Source organism: Chenopodium quinoa, unplaced genomic scaffold (assembly GCF_001683475.1).
Source record: "Chenopodium quinoa cultivar QQ74 unplaced genomic scaffold, ASM168347v1, whole genome shotgun sequence".
Classification (NCBI taxonomy): Eukaryota; Viridiplantae; Streptophyta; class Magnoliopsida; order Caryophyllales; family Amaranthaceae; genus Chenopodium; species Chenopodium quinoa.
This window is the reverse complement of record NW_018742914.1, coordinates 7203800-7226774: the sequence shown is the minus strand read 5'-3', so window position 1 is coordinate 7226774 and position 22975 is coordinate 7203800. Positions and strand designations below refer to the sequence as shown.

General features: G+C 35.1%; 1 protein-coding gene across 2 annotated transcripts; it reads right to left on the bottom strand.

Moving 5' to 3' along the window:
* Positions 1-563: 563 nt before the first annotated feature.
* Positions 564-20949, bottom strand: LOC110728093 (sterol 3-beta-glucosyltransferase UGT80A2-like). 2 transcript variants are annotated; one of them, XM_021907728.1, is made up of 15 exons: positions 20612-20949; positions 18214-18219; positions 17434-17609; positions 14204-14449; positions 12833-12944; positions 10588-10758; positions 9765-9828; positions 9548-9605; positions 9255-9432; positions 7009-7139; positions 2516-2618; positions 2236-2312; positions 2071-2118; positions 1835-1984; positions 564-965 (listed from the first exon to the last, which is right to left on the bottom strand). In XM_021907728.1, the coding sequence occupies exons 1-15, from the start codon at positions 20730-20732 to the stop codon at positions 798-800; spliced, it is 1809 nt and encodes a 602-aa protein (XP_021763420.1). In that variant the 5' UTR covers positions 20733-20949; the 3' UTR covers positions 564-797. The 2 variants fall into 2 exon arrangements, with proteins under 2 accessions (XP_021763420.1, XP_021763419.1); XM_021907727.1 differs by lacking the exon at positions 18214-18219 and having other exon boundaries at positions 17434-17616; positions 20612-20948.
* Positions 20950-22975: the final 2026 nt, after the last annotated feature.

Here is a 22975-nt window from a genome sequence, read left to right as displayed (position 1 = left end):
AAAAGTGACATTTTGATTAGCAAAGAAAGGTTTTATATTTAAATTGATTTTAAATACTCTGTAATTTGTAATTTGTACTTCTCTAGGAGAGGAAAGCAATAAAATATATAAATAAACAAATAAATAGTGCGATTAGCGTTAAAAGAAAAAGAAAAACAATAAACAATTATTGTCCCATATCAATTAGGGATAATGTTGCAAAACTTAAAAGACCGTAAAAGACAAATGTTGCAAGTATCTATTATGCTCCTTTCTGTTCATCGGTGTGAGATCTGTAAACAAAGTCGTGAACAAGACCATATCATGACAAATTTTGCAATTTCTTAATACCAACATTCCTCTTAATGTCCTCTTTCAACGAACAGGAAATGACAATTGAGAACCTACGTGAGGGAAAAAACTTTTGTATTTCCAAATTTGCAACTACAAAGTAAATCACATTTCCAGCTTCGGCACAAAAAAACAGCAAAAGGACCTGAATTAATGAAACGTACGTTTATATGCCCCAATCTAAAAGGGTGGAAACAAACAGGCTATCAAAACCATAAAAAAATAAAAAAAAATAAAATAACATTCTTTTATCTTACACAAATAAATAAAATTTGAACAAGGAGTAAAATAGTAAATAGAAATTTACAGTTTACAGAAAGCGTGAAAATTTAATAAGCTTATATAAACAGCCAAAGAGGCAGTAACAACATCAACAACTTCACAGAACTTGCTCTCCTCTCTTCCCTCTGAGTAATGGTATTGATACATGGACAACTAAGTATACAAACAAAAAAGTCACCCGAGACTCAAGCACAACCAAAGCAGCGACTTATCGAGAATGCACTGGATGCTTCAGGAGCTGAATCAGGATCAGCCTTTTTACGAGGAAGCTGCTTGAAAAAGGCCTTCACTGCTCCTGTTACACCATCTTCGTTTTCCATTGCCTTTGCAAGCTCAACTGCCCTCTCTTTCACCTGCATCGTTTATTACATAACTATTATCATACCCATGCACCAGAAACCTATTTGACCAAATGGCAAATGCCACATGTTGCAGAGCAAGATTGACACTTTCTCAGCAGTCCGTCATAAAAAGAACTGTAAGAAGATTCCTACTATACGCAGCCCTAAGGGCTATGTAAAAGCCTTAATTTTTTTAAATGGTATTAATTTTGGAGCTTGTGATCAACCGGTGATATTAATGCTTATTTGAAGCTTAATAATTTTATCTTTAGCTTGGCATTTTCAATAGTTTTTACACGAAAACAATTGATTGTGAGGATGCATCAAACACTTTTGACTCGGTGCATATAAAGCTCACTAATTTTAACGGACCTTGAAGCTTTATATCAACCTATTTCTTATCTGTTTTCGAAGTTGTTCATCGTGTTGCATAAATACCAAATGTTCAAGAATGCTTCATACCAAGGAATACAAAACTACAATGAAAATATACAAATATCAGATTTCACATTTACTATGTGAAAATCTACTTTAAAAGACTAAAGCAGCATTTGAATGTATGATACCAGGGGCGAAAAGAGACCCTTTAATGGCTCAACCGGCCAATCATTAGGTCCATAAAAAGTCTGGAATAGAGGACAACAACAAATTCCAATTAAACAGGAAAATGCTCATGAACCCTCTACAAGATGATGCAGCTCAATCATTTACATAACCTTCTCTTATTATAATATGGAGTATTGATTTCATTAATGAGTGAATGCGCTATACGCATGGGCAACCTAATTATCAAAAATGCAAAATGTTGAGGAAAGTTCATAACAGCTACCATCCTAATGCAACAAGGAAAAGGAAAAAAAGAAAACAATATTCCTGTATACCTGTGGATCCAGCATATACTTTATGGCATCAACCAACTTGTCAAGTGAGAACTCATCAATTGGAATGGGTGAAGGACCTACACCTCTAGCATGCACACGTTCACCCCAAAAAGGTTGGTCACCAAAAAATGGTATGATAGATGTAGGGCACTACATAAAGAAGAGCACATAATTAGGTATTAACGACAATCAAAAGGCATTATATTTATAGATGTAACGAAAGACAACCACATTACCGCAGCTTTGAGGCCTGCAGCTGTAGTCCCTGCACCACCATGATGCACCTAAAAGCAAATAACATAAATAAGAAAATTTATGGTTAATTTCAGGAAACCAAGTTTGTAGACTGGGATCTGATTATCACAAATACAGTAAAAGTTAAAAAGAATTTTGAGCCATACCACAGCTGCACAATGTGGAAACAGCCAATCATGTGGACAATTGTCTAGTAGGTATATAGATTCCTTAGCTTCAGCCACTGATATATAATTGACAAATTATATTAGTACTCGAATAACAGATTATAGAAAGTGGTAATAATGAAGACTACCCCAAATTATTGAAAGTGGTTATAGACAAATTATATTAGTACTCGAACAACAGATTATAGAAAGTGGTAATAATGAAGACTACTCCAGCACAGGACTACAGGAAAAGAGAAATGATGAAGAAACAACTCACAGTCACCCAGACCACCCCAGCCTTTGTTGATGATTCCCCTTTGTCCAGTAATTTCTAGTGCTTCAACAATTATTTCAGTCATTTTATGTGGCTCTTGTACAGGCTGGCACAATATAAAAACAGTCAGCATCAAGTACCAATGCTTTGCGTGAAACAACATATCAAAACTGCCTCAAGCAGAAGAGGTTGATGGTAGCTGGTCAATCGCAATATTAAAATAAAAAACTCAAATATAGAAATAAATTAACCTTCAACACCTATTTGCTCTTATATTTCTCAGTGCTCATGGAATATAGACTAATAGAGTAACAGATATTATCTTGACACTGACATCCTCTCATACTACCCAGAGCCAATTGCCAATAGAAAACCATAAAAACAAACATCCTTAGTGACTTTATCAAAGTATTCAATCCCACGTTCCCAATTCCAGTGTAGATAAAATGGAAGGAAACAACAGAAGGCAAGAACACCCAAAAAAATCTTAATTAGGTTAAAGAAAAAGATCAAACCCACTGAAAAAAAGGCCTAAGTGATGGTTTATTCTAAAACAAATTGGTATAGATGCAGAAGATCGCTGAAGTAATGCGCTATCTCCTGGCTTATATTTTTCAAAATTCAGAGTATGAAATTATCAATTGAAAGTTTTGAAACTAAATCCCATGCACCTAACAAGTCTCCCCTCGCGTGAACCAATATATTGTCTCCAATGCACTACCAAGAAGCATAAAATTTAACAAGCCTTCAAAGGAGATCATCAGAAGCCCAAATTGGTTGACATATGGTGTCTTAAAGGGTGTAAAAACCAAAGCAATCTACCAGGTCTAGTATCTGTTGTTAGCAATAGAAATAAGAAGACACAATGACAATACCACTAAAAAGGCCCTTAGTGAGGTTCCCATTTATAACCAGCTGACGATAAGTGAAAATTTTTCGCTAGGAAAAGTGTTAAAATTTCATAGCTTGTATTTCCTAAGTGGGACAATCAATTGAGACTCAGTAAACATTTACCTTAGATAACAAAACACAAGATCAATTAATAACCTGAATTCAGTGAATCCCCTTTCATATCATTATTTTCAGGCATACTAAGATTAATAAATCTATCAGGCATACTAAGATGAATAAATCTCTGGTCACATCTAGGCTCATCACCTCCCATCTGCCTAATTCAGATTTCCAACCCGTTAAGTGTCCTATCTCATGTCCGGCACATCATTGCTTTAACATGATCATTCAAACTAAAAGGAGCTAAGAAAGCTAAGCTGGTGGGGGTAACATAAGCCATATGATTCAGATACATGATGACACAAGTTTGAATTAATCTGTCATCTCCCTTCCACTCTCAACATAAGCAACAGCTTTCTGCGGTCATGTTCAGGCTCATTCTCTAAAGTCTAAACCATAATCTCACAACCACCATTAAGTGTCTCATTGACTGCCAGCCACATCATTGCTTTTAAGTTGATCATTTTAGCTTAGTGGAGCTAGATAGCTAATTGATGAGACGATAAAAGCAAGATAATTGAGATACAAGACTACACAAAAGGTATGATAAAGGATCCCTCCCACCCACCCACCCCCCCCCCCTCCCCTCACACACACACACACACAAAGAAGACAACGAGAAAAGAATTCAAAAGGAAACAAATAAATAAAATTTATATAGAACCAATAAGGTAATTAAAGAACATTTTCTCTCCAAAACATTAGAGCTCTTTTCCAAATAATGCATTTACCCCAAGCTGTTTAGATCCCATCGCCTTTAACCTATAAGTCAATAATACTCATCCAATTGCCAATTGATTTTAGCAGGTTTATTTTCATAGCTTCTTTAATATTTAACATGTAATCATTAGGTTTGGCCGACTATTATTCTAGGCTTTCAATCATGTGGCGAATGTCTAAATCTCTATTAGCTGTCTAGCCTCAATGAGGATAGTGCACTTGCCCTTTTAACTTTACAAGGACACTCACATGTGATAGGTGGAGTTAAGACCCACATATTTGCCATGTTTAGTGAAAAGCTGAAAGCAAACCGTGTTAGCTGATTTTGACTAGTTGATTGTACATACTGATTATATTAACTGATTGCATAAAATCATTTTGGCTCATGTCGTGTGATGTGACAAAGTGTTTGGTAAATAGCTGATTGCTTAAAATTGTACATTACTGGCTGCCATAGGCCTACTAGCTGATTGTATAAAAATGTTTGGTAAATATCAGATTGCTCAAAATTGTTTGAATATGCAAAATGACCAATAAGGACCTTAAATAGGTAGTTGAGGTAGGGTGTTGGATGAAATAGGGGTTTAATTGTAATTTCACCTAAAATACTTGAATCAACTGATGAAAAAGCTCCTCTAAGGAGCTTATTGAAACATGAGCTTATTTGATGGAATATGCTCTTTAAATCAGCTCACCACCAAACACCCCAATCAGCTTATTAAAGTGCCCAATGAACTAATATTGGTCAAATAAGCTATTTTTTCCCTAATAAGCTCGTTAGTGAATACCTCCATCATATGAATGTGCACGTGACTCATCCTACATTTGGTTTTGGTGAAGAGGCGAGAGAATAACCACATTTTGTATCAAGAGGTTACTCCTCCATGTGCCTATTGGTTTTGGGCTAATACCTCTCTTAGATTAGCCATTTATTTACCTATATGTAATAGATTGAGCTAAACCCTAAGTGGTACATACCTACCACAGAAAAAGACAAGGATACAGACTCACTCAAGGGTGTGGCACTAACAACAGTACACTACCAAGAAATGAGAAGGAAAGACGGCTGGAGAAAAGACAAACTCAACAGCCAATTAGGGCATCTTTTTTCTTATGATGTGTATATAAGAAAGGGGAGGAAAAGAGAGAAGGCAAGCATTGTATTGAGTAAAATCCTTGGAGAGTTGTGAGCTAAACTCACTGTGGAGAGTGATAGGCAAAACCTATCGTTGCAAAAACCTTGTTTCTTGTGAATGAAAGGTGCCATCTTTCTCCTCTAAGTTTACTGTTCCATTGATTTGCTGTGTGTGAGACTGCTATTTGCTTGAAGCCATTACACTATACTGCTTTGTTGCTAGCCCACACGGCCACACCCATCATAAAAAGCAACTCAAATGTAATTCTCTCATTTACTACCATCTTTTAGTTTTCCTACACTTAAACATCCCACTAAAACATCCCACTTCCCACCAAAAAGTGAAAAACAGGAAAAGGTTATAAAATTAAATGCAACTCCCAAGTCCTCAGCAACTTCAATTTGCTATATTGATCATACTTTTTTTTTTCAGCTTCTTCAGGCAACTTTTGACATACTTGGTACCTCTTTATTTGTGTTGAACCACATTCATCATGCCACTTGGTCCATTGTATCAATTAGAAGTTAATTTGATGGCTTCACTAAAAAGATGCTAATGAATTAGCGTGACAAATAAACTCTAATTTTTATATTGCAGCACCATTCAATTCTAAAATCTAAATTAGCATTGACTTAAGAGTCTAACATCACAAATTTATCATTCCATAACATTTATTGTGAAACTATATTTTAGATATAAGCAACTGAAAGATTTACACAGTAGTCAGTAAGTGTCAAATCATCAGATACTTTACCTGTTTAATTGAAAAATCAGATCTTTGTGTACAGTTTTAATCTAATTTCTTTTGACTACATCGGCTCTTCTCTAGCATACCTGAAGCAGAAAGCGTCCACAAAGGGATAACTGAGTTTAAACTAACACAATTTTAATATTCCATCAAGAACTTGGTCACATAACAAATTGAATATCTACAATGGTTTTTCTTAAGAAGACAATAGTTGTAGTAGGTATAAAACTCTCAAAACAACCAAAGGTGTGTTCACTTCTTCACCTCCATCCTCTCTCTTGAAACCCAAGTCTTAATGTTCATTGTGATAGGGCTTCCATCATTTCTTACCAATGTTAATCCCCAATTTTTGTGGTTTATGTACTTTCTTAGATCTGCTGGCTACCATAATGTGTTTCTAAATAATTTCTCTCCATTAGTGAGGATTCTTTACTCTCATCTCTTGATGGGAGTTAGCCTTGTTCTTATTACAGTTATAAGTCTATAATTATAGTTGATTAAGTTTCTTGATAGGTTTCTTCATAAATCTATAACAGGCATTAGTTCTCCCACTATTCTAATTACATAAATCTCTATCGATGGAAGACTATACCTGATATGGATAATTGAATATCATGAAAATTTGTTGAGTTTAGAAATTTTATTCAAAGTTTAAGGACACCCTCCTTTTTAGTACCCACTTAGCTTTATTCTATTTTTAGCATACACATTTCACCATCTTACTCCTTATCCACTACCGCTCTCCTATGTAAAGTGTCAATCTGTTTCCCTAGTTTTAGTTGGTTCTGAGATTGTTATACCCCTTGCACACACGCGCGCGCGCGCACACACACACACAACAAAAAAATTTGTAAACAGAATAGTAAGTGAGATGCACTTACAAGGCTGCCAAATCCAACATAAATAGGTTTTAATCCAGCATTAAGCCAATCTACGAGAGCCTGAGGAGGTTCGTAGTTTGATGCAAGATCAAGAAAACAAAATCCAACTACATCAACCTTGGGTCCCCAATCTGCAAGCACAAAACATGAATAAAGACAATGTACAGCATCAAAACAAATGAGAAAGCAAAACAAAAATCTTCAGATACTAGAAGAATCAATTTACCAATCACCACTAATGCATTACAGAACTAAGAAAGAGATTAAAAAGCAAAAAGCCAATGTAAAATGAACTTGGCTGACCACCAATATTGAAATACGGCAACATGACAGAAGGAAATTAATGCTCCTCAAAATTTATTATAATTCATGCTCTTTCGTCATACTACTTCTAAGTTTAAACAATACTAATTCGTAACAGTCAATAGAGTTGTCAGGCAATATTGCTTCCCTAGACTTATCATATGGTCTTCAACAGCCAAACCCAAATCACTTTACAAAAGTAGGCTATCAATACTGCATTAGTTAAGGCCATGGCATCCAAGATATATAATCCTAGCAACATTGACCCATATTTGGTCATTGAATTTGAATTACCGGGATTGTACCTAAAACAAGCTAATCCAATAGTACCTGCCTTGACTAATGACTAGCATTTGACAACATAACCAATTATGACCTGAACCAAGATAAGTTGAATCTATCTTGCGCAACCTCAATCCCAAAAGTTTATTTTTTTTGTTTTCAAACATCTAAAATTCTAAATTGTGGTACCCATGTGCACCTGTAAAGGATCCAACCAGAAACAAAAGTGTTTAGTCACCTGAATATGACCACAACCAACCCCAGTCCGATACCTGTTGAACAAGTCTAAGAAAGCAGCGACAGATGATACTTCCCATAGTTCCTGAATTTATTATGCCACTAAAAATAAGCTCCTATATTCACCAACCATGGAGCCATATTCAGACGGTGGTACGCTGGTACATGATTGTCATAATACTACTAGAAGCTCAACAGGAAGCTCAACAGTAAGCTCAACAGAACGCTGATTAAGATGTCAAGGAAAAAACAAGGGAAAAGGGCACCAAAATATTAAAGTCTCATATACCAGGTCATAGCTACAGACTTCAATGGATGACATAATCCCTCCATCCCAATTTACCTGTCACACCAAGCTTTGCACAAAGTTGTATGTGACAAGTTGGCTTATCTATTACACTTTAATAGAAAAGTTGCTACGGCGGAAAATAGTGGAGGAATTTTTTATACTACCTCCATTTCTTATTATTTGCAACTTTGGAGGGTTGCACGGACTCCTAGGCAAAAAATTGTTTGTGAGCGTTAAATGGAGAGAGAAAGATAGAGATACATGTGCAGAGGCGAGAAATGACAACTTAAAAAAGCAAAAAAAAATATTGCAAATAATATGAAACATCCATTTTTGGCAAGTGTAGCAAATAATATGAAACGGACTAGTAGTATTGAAAGAGATAGTATTCGGGATCCTAACTTGTATTAGTGGGTTCATGCCATATAAAAAGATGAAATAATTAAATTGGCAAATGAAAAAGGAACTGTGATACTTAAATTGGGGTGGAGGGAGCACACAGCAACAAGAATAAAATCAGAATTTCTAATCCTCAAAAATTTGATTGGCTACACAGATTTAGATGTCATCTACTCATCCTTATGAGGCTATCATGTGAGTTCTTCTTCTCAACTTAACTCTAGGCCCAATCCAATGCAATATTGTCCTGGAGAGTGGAGAAGGGAAAAAAAATTTCTGTCCTTTTTAGCATCTTCCTTCTAAGTCATCTTTGTCTTCTGTAGCTTTTTTGTATATACTTAACTCTCCATATTACAAAAAGGTATCTTTAGGAAATTAAAGACACTGAAGTATCTCTGTGAAACTGGATATTACAAAGACAAATGAAGCTATAAAAAACGGCATACTAAGTTAGAGAGACAAAACTCCCTAAATCAATGGTAACAAATGAAGCAATGCAAAAGATTAAATAGAGGTAAGAGTATCCTCTACAAATTCAACACATTAAATTTGCACCCAAGCACTAAAAATTATAATATAACATATATACTAAATTGCAAGGGGAGAAAGTTAAAAAGATTAAAAGAGCACCCAATCAACATAAAGTAAAATTTTGATGGACTTTTAAAGACTTAATGGATCAAATAGCATAGATAGTATCGAAGTTCTTAGCTACAAAAAGTCAAAGCAGTATCACCTTTAGGTTTAGGAACAAGATGAGGGCTCCAAATATATCCATGTGGAATATCAGATTCTGAACCTTGTGAACCACTCAAATATGTTACAGGGCGCAACTTCAGTTTCTTCTTTCTGACGTCATTTATCATGTCTCTAATTCCCAGCCAGATCATAGAGTCAACAATTTGATAAGAAAGCTGCAAAAATAGGACAAGATTAAGTGCTATGCAGTAAAAACTATTATATATATATATATATATATATATATATATATATATATATACAAGGATTGACTGCAAAGGTTGCACGCACTCTATATCCGGCAGGTTGCTTGACACGTGACAAAGGATGTGGAAATTCACTAGTCGGCCTAGTATTTTCCCAAAAAGAAAAAGATAATTGATTATAAGCATACATTAAGTAAATTTTGATAAGAGCAAAAAAACGAAGACATGCATGAAAAAAAGTTCAAAGAATTACAAAGGTAAAACTGTATTTATTAAGGTTTAATCACCCAAGAAAGACTTACGTCCAGGGCATGGTGAAAAATATGTGAATTGGTATTTTTAGTGCCTCAGCCACATGCGTATGCCCTGCAAATTACATGATCTCATTAGCTTGAAACATAGGTCCAAAGGATGCACAATTACATAAACTAGTAAGTCCATACTTACTCATAATGCTGAGTGTATATCAGGAAAAGAAATAGTTCTTAAGAATAGACAATCATACACGATCACAATCCTATTCAAGTTCCCAATGCAAATTTAAAAATAAATAAGTATTATATTTCTTAAGTCAAGTAACTCATCTGAGTCTAACATTGGTTTCCAAATAGATCTTCATCTTACTCAAAAAATTGTGTATTGCATGACGGGTTCACTAGAAACAACTGTTTATTAAAGAAATATAACCAAAAATGTATGAGCTCTTCTGACCTTGCAGCTATCTAACATCCAGACTTTAAGATTTCACCAATGACTCACGTTGCTCCTGCTATGATAACTGTAAGACTAAAAGTATACCCCATGTAAAGAACATTCATATCTGGCTTAACGAGCTCAAGTTCTTTTTATTCTAGTCCGTCGAAGGAAAATAGTTCAACTTAAAGCCTTCTGGTCTATAATTACATTTATATCCCAGTATAGACATCCTCAAAAAGTAACACGCATGTCTCCCACTCTCCCCTCAAATCTAGACACTCTGGAATTTCTCAATCTGAAACCTTTTTTTGGTGCTAAATTTAACAAATTTCAGGGTGCTAAAATCAAGACTTGTAAATCCAAACAGGAAAAATATAAAGGAAATCACCCAAATAAAGAAAGAGCTAAACAAAGATAAAGTTGTCAGACCATAAGCTGGGGGATTAGCTATGATAGCATCCGCTTTGAAAGGAACATTGGAATCCATATCAGGATCTTTACAAGCTGGAAGTAACGAGAATATAATTTCTTTCATCTGATTGCGTTGAATAGGTATCTCTGAAGGTCCAGAAGGCAAAAAGCCTTTATTTTTAACCATATCTGCACAAACAAATCAGCTAATTATAGGAACAATAATATTACATAAAAATCAAAACAAGAGTCAATATAGAAAAACAAAGCTAAATAATTGCTTGTACACACATGTATTATACCATCCAAAATCTCCAACAGAAAGGGAACTTGATGCAATCTGTTTAGTAGCCAGCTTAATCAACCCCAACCCCACCCCCACAAAAAAAAAAAAAAATAAATAAATAAAGAATCAAGGAGTAGAACCCCCCCCCCCCCCTAACGCCATACAAAACCAATCTTAAGCTTTTGGTCGAATTGGTCCTTTAACCAACCAAAGCCTAAAGATGATGGTTGAAGCACAGGATTCGTTTATATACAATATCACAACCAACCAAACAAGGGAGAGTGAGATTTGACATGACAAGTGAACAGGTTGCAAAGTGATACTCTAACCGAAGAACACGAATTGGCTCAAAGTTACTTGCGAAAAAAATTTATATATAATAATAAATTAACTAAGTTTGACTATTGTTAAGCCCATTTTAGTAAATGAGCTAGAAAATGAACATAAATGAGTAATATGTTCGTTCCTATTATGTGCATAAACAACTCGACCAACAAGATTGTTTGAAAGTTGTTCAGAATTCCAACAACAATTATTTGGAGGTTGTTAAATAAATTGCAAGTCATTTCTTCAATTATGTTTGAGGATAGCTTGTCCATTCAGAAAGCACTCCTTGTTGGTGCTGTTATCAATCTTAACATTTTTTTCTTATCATTACATATAATTGCAAGTCAATTTTTTATTTTCACTAGCAAATTAGTCATTTCATTTTAATATGTATACAAGATGTTAAGCAGCGATAGACATTACAAGGAGATTGTTGAAGCACAAATGCAAATTCAAGCTGACAATGATTAGCAAAGATACACAAAACTTAGCCAAGGATACGCGAAATTCCTAAAAGAACCTAACAAGAACTTTTTTTAGCTTTACTGAAAGCCTTAACTTAACAAAATTAGTTTCAAGTTTGAACACAAACACGGTTAATCTCGTCTAGGCTCTTTCAAACTTATAATTCACACCCTTGCAAGTGAAGTAGATGAAGCAAGAAATGAAGATTGAAGCAAGTGATACCATCAGCACACCAAACAAAATGTTTCTATTAGGCAATTTCAAATGGGATCATAATAGAAATATCTAGCCTGCAAACACTTTCTATTGCTAAAAAGACAGGTTAGGTACACACATCATTCCCATAAGCCGTTCATACTTAAGGGGAAACCTTGCTCCTGGAGTAAAAACGGGGCAACATATACTAGGATTAGAGTAACCCTTTAAGTCTGATTGGAATTGCATCAGAGGGTAAAAATCCAAATAGGCCATCACACAGGACCATAAGGGAAAAAAATTGCCTTAAAATCTTAAATAACATCACATAAGGCCACAGGGGAAAAAGTAGCAACCCTAAATACCCATCAAGCAATTTCCTCTCTCTTCAGTATCATGATACCATCACCATCATTCTCACACTACCACCACCAAGAGAGGCACCACTACAGCACTACCCCACATCCCCACATCACCACCACTGGTGTTTCTATGAAGCCCAACATGTCATGACGCATGTCACACCGCGTCCTTCACATGATAAAACAAGCCCTTCACCAGCTGCTGCCGGAAAAGATCTCGGACTAACTTGCAGTAGATAAACTCTTGATGGAGTTTGTGACAGAACTTTGCCCCCTTCTGTAGACAATGCAACGTTCACAACTCCCTTTTTCTCCACTGCCTGCAAGGCTCCAGTGGCTATTCACTCATATTGAGGATAGGGGAGAAGAGTGAGCGGGAAGAGTGAAAGAGAATGTCAAGAGGGATACAAATGACAATGATAATGACATCAAACTAGTGGAAATGGAAAATTTCTTCCCTAGAATAAATTTTTTGAAATTATTTCCACTTTGAGCAACCATATTGAAGGATCCACATATAACATATTTGCACTACAGTAGAAATCATGCAATTAGAAATGTCACAGGAGGGGGAAGGGGGGGAATATAGTATAGAGCAAAGGAAGAAGAGCCATAATTAGGTACATACACCCGGCAAGAACCTTTGGGTCACCACCTAAAGGAAAGAACTCCAGTCCAGATGTCAAAACGAAGTCCTTAAAATTAGCATGAGTGGCCAGTCTAACCCGATGGCCATAATCCTGCAAAGAGAAGCTTAACTAAGTCATATAGAACAGAGATTCTTCTTTATCATCAAATAGCCAGAAAATACAACCAACATACACTCTTTCATGATAAGAGAAATTTATCAGACATATAGAAAAGAAAACAAACAGCTATAGGACAGCAAGTAAGCTGCATAATTCTAAAAAAAGAGGGTAACACATAAGACATGTATAGTGACATCAGGATGACTTTATATAGAACATGATATAGCCATCACCTGATGATCCTCACACAGATGGGTGACTTGTGGGAAATCAAATAACTCTAATAAATATGGAATGAGTTAGACCATCTTCTGTAAAAATAATATTATTAAATTCTAATAAAACTAATTATGAATAGCACCCTTGTTAGGAAACTAGCTATTAAGAGTATCAACTAATAGCTAATAGGGGATTTACATCATCCGTTCATTAATAATCACAACAATTGGACTTCTGCACTATTTAAATACTAGTTTTACCCACATTATTATACTTCCTCTGTTAAATATTAATTGCAACAAAAGGGGGATCATATGTGAGATATAAAATATTCCTTTGTTGCAAACTGATTAATATTTAACAGAGGAAGTACTAAATTAAATAAAATGTTACTCCTTTGATCCCACATCAAAATAATTTGTACACTTTCCCTTTCTTTTGCCCTAAATTAATTTTTACACTTCTATTTCAGAGGCCTTGTTATTAGCTTAATACATCTCTTTCCAATACCAAACACTTATAATTTTACACCCTCTCACATTTTATCATTTTTTAAAAAAATAAATAAAAAATAAAAATAATAAAATAAAATAAAATAAACAATATCCTCAATCACACCTAAATTTACAATTAAGTAATACTTCCTTCTCTCCATTTTACTTTAACATCAAGAGCTCCACGCTTGTCAATGCACAATATAAATTGTTATCTTTAGTTGCATGTAGTTGCGTTATGAGAAAAATTATATAAATTAGATATTAATAAAGTAAAAATTGAGACAAATCCAACAAGCTCCCACATGACTATATCACAATATGACGTAAGAAAAGAGAGTATGAACAGTGCAAAATCCTTTAAATAAAACGGAGTGGAGGAAGTATATACTGAGTATCTCTTTTCGCAATTTAATTGAATACCAAATAATTAACAAAGAAATATTCTGACACCTCATCCGTATAGCTACATAAAGAACTCATAGTAAGAGCACACCAACAACAAACATAGAACAGAGGAATGGATGTAATTCTGACCTGCAACTTCTTACCAATTGCAATGAAAGGCTGCACATCTCCTCGGGTACCAACTATTAGCATAACTATTTGAAGAGGTGGAATGTACTGAAGGTCTGTCACATCAGGAGATTCTTCTTCATCAGCACATTCAGTATACAGATCAGTTGGTCCACCACCAAAAGTGTGAGAATCAACATCTCCAGTAACTTCAAACTCCACAGTCCCATCATCTTTTACCGTAGCAATCCTGTTCAACAATTGAAGCTGCAAAACTTTCAAGGTTACAATACAAGCCCCAGAAACAAAACCAATCGCAAGTATAAAAAATTTAACTTCAAACTCCTGATAAAAGAATGCCCTTACAGACGAACAACTATGAAAGCTCAATCAAAATAACAGTAGAACCAGGGATCAAGTACAAGAGAAACAAAACTTAAAAATTAATGTCATTTTAGGTTAATGAATGTACGTTTAGGCTTTTGTAGAAGTTGCATTGATATTCTAAAATCTACAGCAACCAATGTCATTCCATTAGCATTAAAAGTGCTCAGTGATCTTGCGCAAGTGATCTGGCATTCTAAAGCAACAAGAGTGGAGAATTATAAATTATTGGCTAAGATACCCCTACCCACCATCCCATAAATAGGAGCTAAATTGGCAATTGATGTGATATGGAGGAATCTGAAAAAATTCGGATACTCATTTGAGTGAAAAATCTAGCACATAGCAAAATAGAGGCAGAAAATTTATGAACTTCCACACTAACCAGTCTGTGATATTATCCATTGCTTTCAATTGAATAATTCCAAAATCTAGAAGGGTTCGTTATGGAAAACTCCTCAAAACCTCATTACATTACTTTTTTTATAGCTAACTATAAAGTGTACAATCCAGCATAATTAAAAACTGCATATGCATGCCCCTTCCTCCTTTAGTAGAAAACATAGCTTTCGTTTACAATGACGCAATGTCAAAGTTTCTTGAAATCATGAAAATAAATTTCAAGATGTTCAAGATATTCATCTAAAATTCAAAACTCTAATAAGTTTTACTTGATATAATCAGAATATCAGTAAGGGGTTCCATGAATCAGATCACCAACCCCAATTAATAGATCCCATCACGTTTCACAAAACTCATCTAAAAGCCAAAAGTTCTCATGACTCTTTTGCTCGAGCAACTACATCTCAAGTGCAATCTATACTAAATTACTAATATATTAAAAGGCGTTCCTAAAAACGTCTATACGCCACGTAGACCCCTTTATTTCGCTACATCACTTACTCAACTCCTTATTATGCCACATCATTCACTCAACTCAACAATATGCCACGTCATCCACACAACCAACAATACTCCATGTCGTCTCAAGTATATTGAAAAAAATATATGGATGAAAAGGTTCAATCACTTGACCTCTTACAAGAAAGGTTATTGTTTAACCATCTAGGCTAACTGTCAATTAAGCTTTAACCTTGAATAATAAATAATATTATACTACAAAGTATTGAAGACACAAACTGCATACAAACTATTCAATGCTCTTTAAAATTAGCAGTTGCACAATTATAAAAGTAGTAACCCGGGGTAACGCCGCTACTCACTATTTACATATTAGAAAGAGGAACATCGGGCAAGAGAAGGAAAAGTTTATCTTTTCTAGTTGGATTATATTGGTCTTGAAGAGTCCGGATTTGTGACTTTAGCTGCATTTGTTAAGTCTCCTTTCTCCCACTGCTTCATTACTATTTACACAGTGTTTTTCTTAATCAACTAGGCTTGCTAGTTTCCCAAGACCTCAACAATATAAGTCCAAATTTACACATTTTTTAAATGCTTTAAGAACATAATGACGAGCTCATACTCATTATTGAGTACCTGCTTGTCCAATATGTGTCTGCAAGGCAAGTTGAGGAATCTAAACAAACAAGTTGCTAGCAAATCTGGTTACAATTGGCTAAAGGTGGCTACTCAGAAGGTTCTTGGGATTTCACTGTTTTGGAATAGCTACAATGACCTAATAACTGAAGACTCACTCCTTTTTGCAAATAGTAAACAGTTCACTGTGTGAAAAGTACTAAAGAAGACCTTATTACAAAATTCAACATTTGTTATTTTAATATCATTATACTCAATCTGTAGTTGTAGCAGTAAAGACCGTGTTATTGTTAACTTAACTAGCGTTAGCATGCATTAATTTTGAAGTGGGCTGCTAGAAGCCTAGAATAATAAAGGCTTCCAAAATTCAAGAGATAAGTAATATATGCTGCCAGTGAGACCTCTGTCAACCTAAACTAGATGAGCCACGAACAGACAATGAAGCATTGTGGTCAGTTCGTCGTTTTGCTGAGGAATTTGAAAGACCAATTCATGCAAATGATGTCTACGAATGGGTCAGCTAAGGAATTAAAGTGGCTTAGTACTTAGTACTTTTAAGCTGCAGATTTTTCTTTTCCTTTGGCTTGTATATGTTTAGAATTAGTTTTTGACTCTCAGGTATGGCTGTGGATTACTAGAGGTCAGGGTGGTGTTTTCCTGAGGGAGACTTCGGGCTCATCATCAGTCAAGTCTCAAGTGTCTTCTTTCTTAAAAGGACTGCCCAACTTTGTGTAGGATTTTTTTACATTAAAAAGGGGTTGTTCACTTGCAAAAGATAATCCTGGTTTTCTAATGCTTAATTTATTATAGCCATATTACAAAGAACATTGATCCAATTTCAGCTAATCTCACATCCATGACTGCATGGCAGATGACTTAATAGATCATTTGGCCTTGTGAGAAAAGAAAAAAAAGTGGGGAAACTCGCAACATCACTTCAAAGATTAGCATCTGAATCACCAACCTCAAAAATAGACGTTCTACACAGAAAAGATAAGCATGAAAATAGCAGTATTCACAGATTCACAACAACAGACTAAACAAATTATTACACAAAACTATAAACACAGTACACATGGCAAGTCCAGACCATCCTTCAGGGATGCACTTTGTCCTTGTTTGTATTGAAAAGAAGAAAGTTTTATCAAAACCAATGAGCTTTAAAATTGCAATTATAAGGAACCAATCCACTTTAAATAACCTATCTCATTTATATTTACATCTCATTACCAAATCTACTAGATCTACAACTACATACAAGCCTGAAGCAACTAGTCACCTGACTTCCCAGTGAAATGGTTATGAACAATTAGCATAAAGATACAAACAAATACCAAATTGCAAGAAGGATCACAGATTGAATATTATACCTTTTGCTGGACGGGAATGTTGTTATCAAAAATTTGTGCCGCTTCTGAAGCGAGTATATTTCTAGGGTGTTGCCTCTCAGTTTTTGACCTTTCCAACTTAGAAGGGAGCACATCAGGCTCTAGTTTACCACATTGTGTCTTTTCTGCCGGTAAAGTGTTCACTCTAGAAAAAACTCCTGCCAGCTAACCAAACCAGCAAAAATACAATCATCAGAATAAGCTCACACAAGAAAGATAGTGTAATGTAAATCAGAAATGGTAGTAGTAACAAATCTTTCAAATATGAAAACAATGCAACAGATAACTAATCATGTCAATTATCTTCTTTGTTTCTTGTCCTTGTGACAGGTCTGAGTGCTTTGACACCAAATCCGTGTGGTGTGCACTAAATTGTTTGGGGACAAGAGCGCAAGCCGCACAAGCAGAGTTTGATGGCACTCTTGCTTATTGGCGACAAGAGTGGAGTTGAAGTCGTTCAGTGTGACAATGCAAATATATATATATATATATATATATATATATATAGATATATATTACGGTCTCTAGGGAAAAGCCTAGACAAAAACACAAGTATTCACCGGTATCAAACCCTTGTAAAGTACTTCCATCCAAATCATTCTCGATAAAAAAAAATTTAAACCCTAAAGGCCTTAACCTAGACTTAAGCACCTTATTTTCTCAATTGTACCATAAACCCTTGATTTATCCTCTATAGGTACTATCCTTTTAAAATAATTGAGAATCTTGGCAAGTCTAATGCTGTAATAAAAATACTATTACTTCCCCCTAATACTCGTATATATTAATGTGCTGCCCAATCATACCTTTTTCAAAAAGGTAAAACCTTGATTTAAATATTTAAAAAAATAGGTGAAATCCTTATAATGGAGATACGAATAGGTTATATACACATATTTTGGTCTTAAATTTTCTTTTGCTCCTCCAATTGTCTTAATGACAGGTTTTACAAATAATTCTTCATGACAATAAATATCCCATCCCAAATTACTAAAGACACAAGATATTATTTTCCTACTAGTTTCCAATCTCTATATTTAAACACACACAGCACCACATAAAGTTTTACACTTTTGACATTAGTTATAAATTCAGCACAAAGAAAAATGTAAAAATTGGACGATGGTTTTTGTTTAGTGGCTATAAAGTGGAGTGCTTTTAGAAGTTGTTTTTGAAGTGAGCACTTTAGAGATCACATTGACAGAGTAGAATATTTAATATAGTGCATTAGTGTTTTAGAATTTTAAGGTGTACAGCATTTTTAAAACATCCACATGGCGGCCTTGTAGTCTTGACACAGTTTATAAGATGACTTGTCCTTGTACTTTCTTTATACGAGCAAAGGGCTAATTAGTGTCAAATGTCAACTCCTTCAACAATTACAATCTTTCCTTAATGACCATCAAGAAGGTCTTTGATGGCTCACTGGTATAAGATTTCTTTTTTAACGTTGTGCCACTTTGATGGTATAAATTCCAATTCTTTATACGATTAATTAGTGTCAACTCCTTCAGAAATTACAATCTTTCCTTAACGACCATCAAGATGGTATTAGATGGCTCATTGAGTCATTGGTAAAAAAATTCTTTATTCACGGTGTGCCACTTTGATAGAAATTCCAAAATCTTTCATCGTTAATCTTCAGTCACCTCTTAAGATTGTAATAAGCATAAGTGGTTATATGCAACAGAAGACTGAGAGTGCGAGCTATGTTTAATTTGTAAAACTAAATCGATGCAATTTATTTACAAAGTTAGTACTCCATAACAAACATTCAGTTAGTAAAAAATATTTATCATAAAAATGTTGGTGCCATGTGAATTTTAATAAATAAAAAATGCCCAACGGATATAAAAATTATAAAGTTGGAAACACCCCGTAGAATAATACAGAATAATGTAATAACACCCTGTCAAAAAATTAAAAAGAGTTTAAGATGTCTTCAAAATTATCTTGATCTAGAGCTTACCCTATAAATCAAGAACTCTGCAAGACTAAGTAGGTTCATTCACCTTCTTAATGTGTAGCACTTACGACCCATTTGGTAGGTAGCCAAACGTGATGGTAATGGGAATGAATTTGTAGGTAAAATGTACAGGAAAATCACGATTCATTCCCATGGTAATGCAGTAGCTCACCCAAATGGACCATTTTTAAGAAATTTTCATTCCCGCCTAATTGGCTAATACCTCCTCCCAAGTGGTAATGAAAAAACATGAACAAAACACGTGTTTGAGGATGAAATTGCATTACAACAGGGATTTATTAAACTCCTTCCTAAGTTATCTTTAAAATTCATTTCCATTACCAAAATACCACCATTTATTACCAGCAACCAGATGGGCCTTTAATGTTGATTGGGGTTGCAAAATTGACCAAGGTCAGTGGACGTGGATTATCTTAAAGTCATGATTGTAAGTGAGGTAGTCATGGATACTTCATGTATAAAGCTAGGGTAAAAAACTTTGATTCTCTTAAGAGGTGGCTTCATAGATTCCACATTCCAACCTTAATTGAGTTCGATAGCTACAATAAGTTTGTAGAAGAAAGATGATTTTTATTATCACAAGATATGGGGTGATTAAGCCAGCTAGTACACTATACAGCCGTTCGGTACAAGTTTCTATGCAATCCTTAAGTGCAATCCTTACGTTCTATATCATGCACACTAAACACACTCGAAAAAATCGATCACATTGTCACAATGGAAAGATAATGACAAATTTCTCAATTGCAAATCAAGTCAAAAACAAGCCTGTTCTTAGACTTTGAACAAACCAATAATTCATGTAAACTTTGTTTTTTTTTTTAACTTTCTCTTCAAACACATTAAATTAACACAAATCATAAATGTTATGAAGTCAAACTGAAGAAACAAATCATCAAATTGCAATCTAAAATTATATCATGAGGTATCAACATTACCTGGCCACGTTCTGTTGCTTAAAAACAAATTGAACATTATTAAACAATATGCCAAAAAAATTAACAACTCACAACTATCAAGTAAAAACAAAACAAAAATCATCAAAATCAAAACAAAACAATGAAACCTAATTGCAATTGTTGATAAACTTAATGTTACCGAAACAATTTCTAATCAATTAAACAACAAATTAAGCAGAAAATGAAATTAAAATTAGAAAGTTGAATCAATTACCAGAAGAATCGCCATTGTTGCTACTATTACTTCCAGAATGTTCGAAACTACTTCCTCCAGCAATATCAACCTTAACTTCATCTTGATTCATCGCCGTCTTCTTCGGCGAATCAGCCGCCATCACCGCCGTTAAACCACCGGCGAAGTTAAAGTTTCCGATCGTTTTCTCTCTCCTGCTTCTAGAATGTTCTTCGGAAGATATTTGGAGGTTAAGTTGAAAACTCCATTGTTGAATTGAGGAGAGAGAGAGAGAAGAAGAGGAGGAGCGCGTTTTGAAGTTGAAGGGATGTAAAAGTGTGTAATGCGAGGGAGAGATTCTGGAGAGAATCTATGAGGGGTAAAATGGGAAATTTGTAATAAGAGGGGAATGATCGAGTGTGGGAAGTTTTTCGTGGAGTTGAGGGTGAAGTTGATTGGTTGGTTAAGAGGAACGGTGTACACGTAGCTGATGTGGGGGACTGAGTCACTTGGGTAGTTGGGTTTGTGACAGACTGACAGGGTACTTAAGGATTTTTAGGTGGTGGTCTTGGTACATTGACTACGGTGTACACGTGTCACTTGTCCGAAACAATAGGGTGAGGTTTTGAATGAACACAAAATTGATTTGGCATTGGTGGTGGCTCAGTTTGTGGGGAGGTTGCGCCCTCGAGAGGGTCTCCCGGTCGGGTAATCCCTTATCCCCTATTTGTCAGGGATGATTAGTAAGAAAGTGTTGGAACGTCAGTTTCATGGAGTTCGTGGTAGTCAGACAAGGCCAGATATTTCTCACCCTTTTTTTGGACGACATTAATTCTTTTATTCGATAGAGCAAACCAAGAGGAATGTGGGAAGCCAGTTGATATTCTCAACTTATATGAAGTTTCTTTCGGTTAAAACTTTAATTATGATAAATCCGAGGTTTTTTTAAATAAATGATAATACACAAACTCTTAATAACATCCGGTTTACACTAAATTAGTCTTTCTGGGCAACTTCATCACCGAGAAAAACACCCACCACCGTCGCCACTCCCTTAGCTTCTCCCAAGAATCCGGCGTCCCCTGACAGGGTAAAGTCGTATCCCCTAATCAAAAATAAATACCTAAGTCCTCTAACTAAAGCAGATAGGGAAGTAGGGTCGAACCCCACAGGGAAAAAAGTCTTTCTATTCCTAATTAACTAATATAATCTAGATTATGAAGTAACCAAAATATAAGTTGAATATGAAACTAAACTACGAAGAATGAGAATAAGGAGAAAACAATATATAAAAAGATCTAGGGGATAGGTTCACCAATAAATAATACTCCAGGGTAAAACATAATAATCAATCATTGACATTGCATAAATAACATGATTAACAGGCTCTCGCAATTTATTAATCAACATGGATCTAACAGGCTCTCGCAATTTACTAGATCTAAGTTCCTATTGAAAATAGTTTTTAATATCAAATTAACATCTGTTCGATTCATCAATTCAATATTGCTATACTTTTACAAGCCATAATTGTAGAGCGTTAAAAAAATTCAATAAGAAGTTATCATGCAATAGCAAAAATCAATAATAGTCCATCATCAATGCATCAATTAACCAGATCGTAAAGGGCTTTCGCTACGTATTACAATCACAGAATTAATCTACCGGCATTAAATCTCATCTCTCGAATCTCGACTTAACAATTTATAAATTAATCTGCCTATTGAAGCTAGACCTAAACATCAATCCTCATCTGTTGAATCTCGAATCAATATTATTAAACTCATGCATAAAAGATCTGCGCAAATCTAATCACAGAGCATTAAATCAATCAATAGGAAATTAATCTAGCATTGATAATTAACAACAATAAATTACCCCTTCATAGTTCATATCATTCATGGATCCCCATAAACCCAGAATTAAACTACTCACACATAATAGAAACTAAACTAATCAAAGCAATAAAGTAAGACATAATCAAAGGAATATAATAAACAACTAAGATTAAGAGAAGAGAAATAGTTACCAAACAAATCTGGAATTAAGAATGGATTAAGAACAAAGGTTTAAGAGGGAGAGAATCTAAGAAAACAATTAAGAGAGTAAAGAGAGAGAGAGCAAAATCGTATTACGGAGGAATATTTATACTCCGTACAAATCCTAAACTAAAACAAACTAAAGCGATGCTAATCGTCTCCTAACAAATACACACGCCCGATCGGGCGCGCCTTTTTGCTTCCTCAATACTAATCTCGCGCCCGGCCGGGCGCGTCACCGGGCGCCAACCTTAGCTTCTCCCGCCCGGCCGGGCGCGCCTCCGGGCGCCAGCCTCTTTAGCCGGGCGGCTCACTTGGGCCACTATTTGGACTACGATTGGGCCCCAATTCTTCGGGCCAATCTGGG

Excerpts from the sequence above, each read along its gene's own strand:
- LOC110728093 (XM_021907728.1), bottom strand. The coding sequence starts at position 20,732 with ATGGCGGCTGATTCGCCGAAGAAGACGGCGATGAATCAAGATGAAGTT. Across the intron at positions 10,759-12,832 it reads CCCAAAGGTTCTTGCCGGGT|ATATGGTTAAAAATAAAGGC; the intron begins GTATGTACCTAA and ends TTGTTTGTGCAG. Across the intron at positions 2,619-7,008 it reads ATGTTGGATTTGGCAGCCTT|CCTGTACAAGAGCCACATAA; the intron begins GTAAGTGCATCT and ends ATATTGTGCCAG.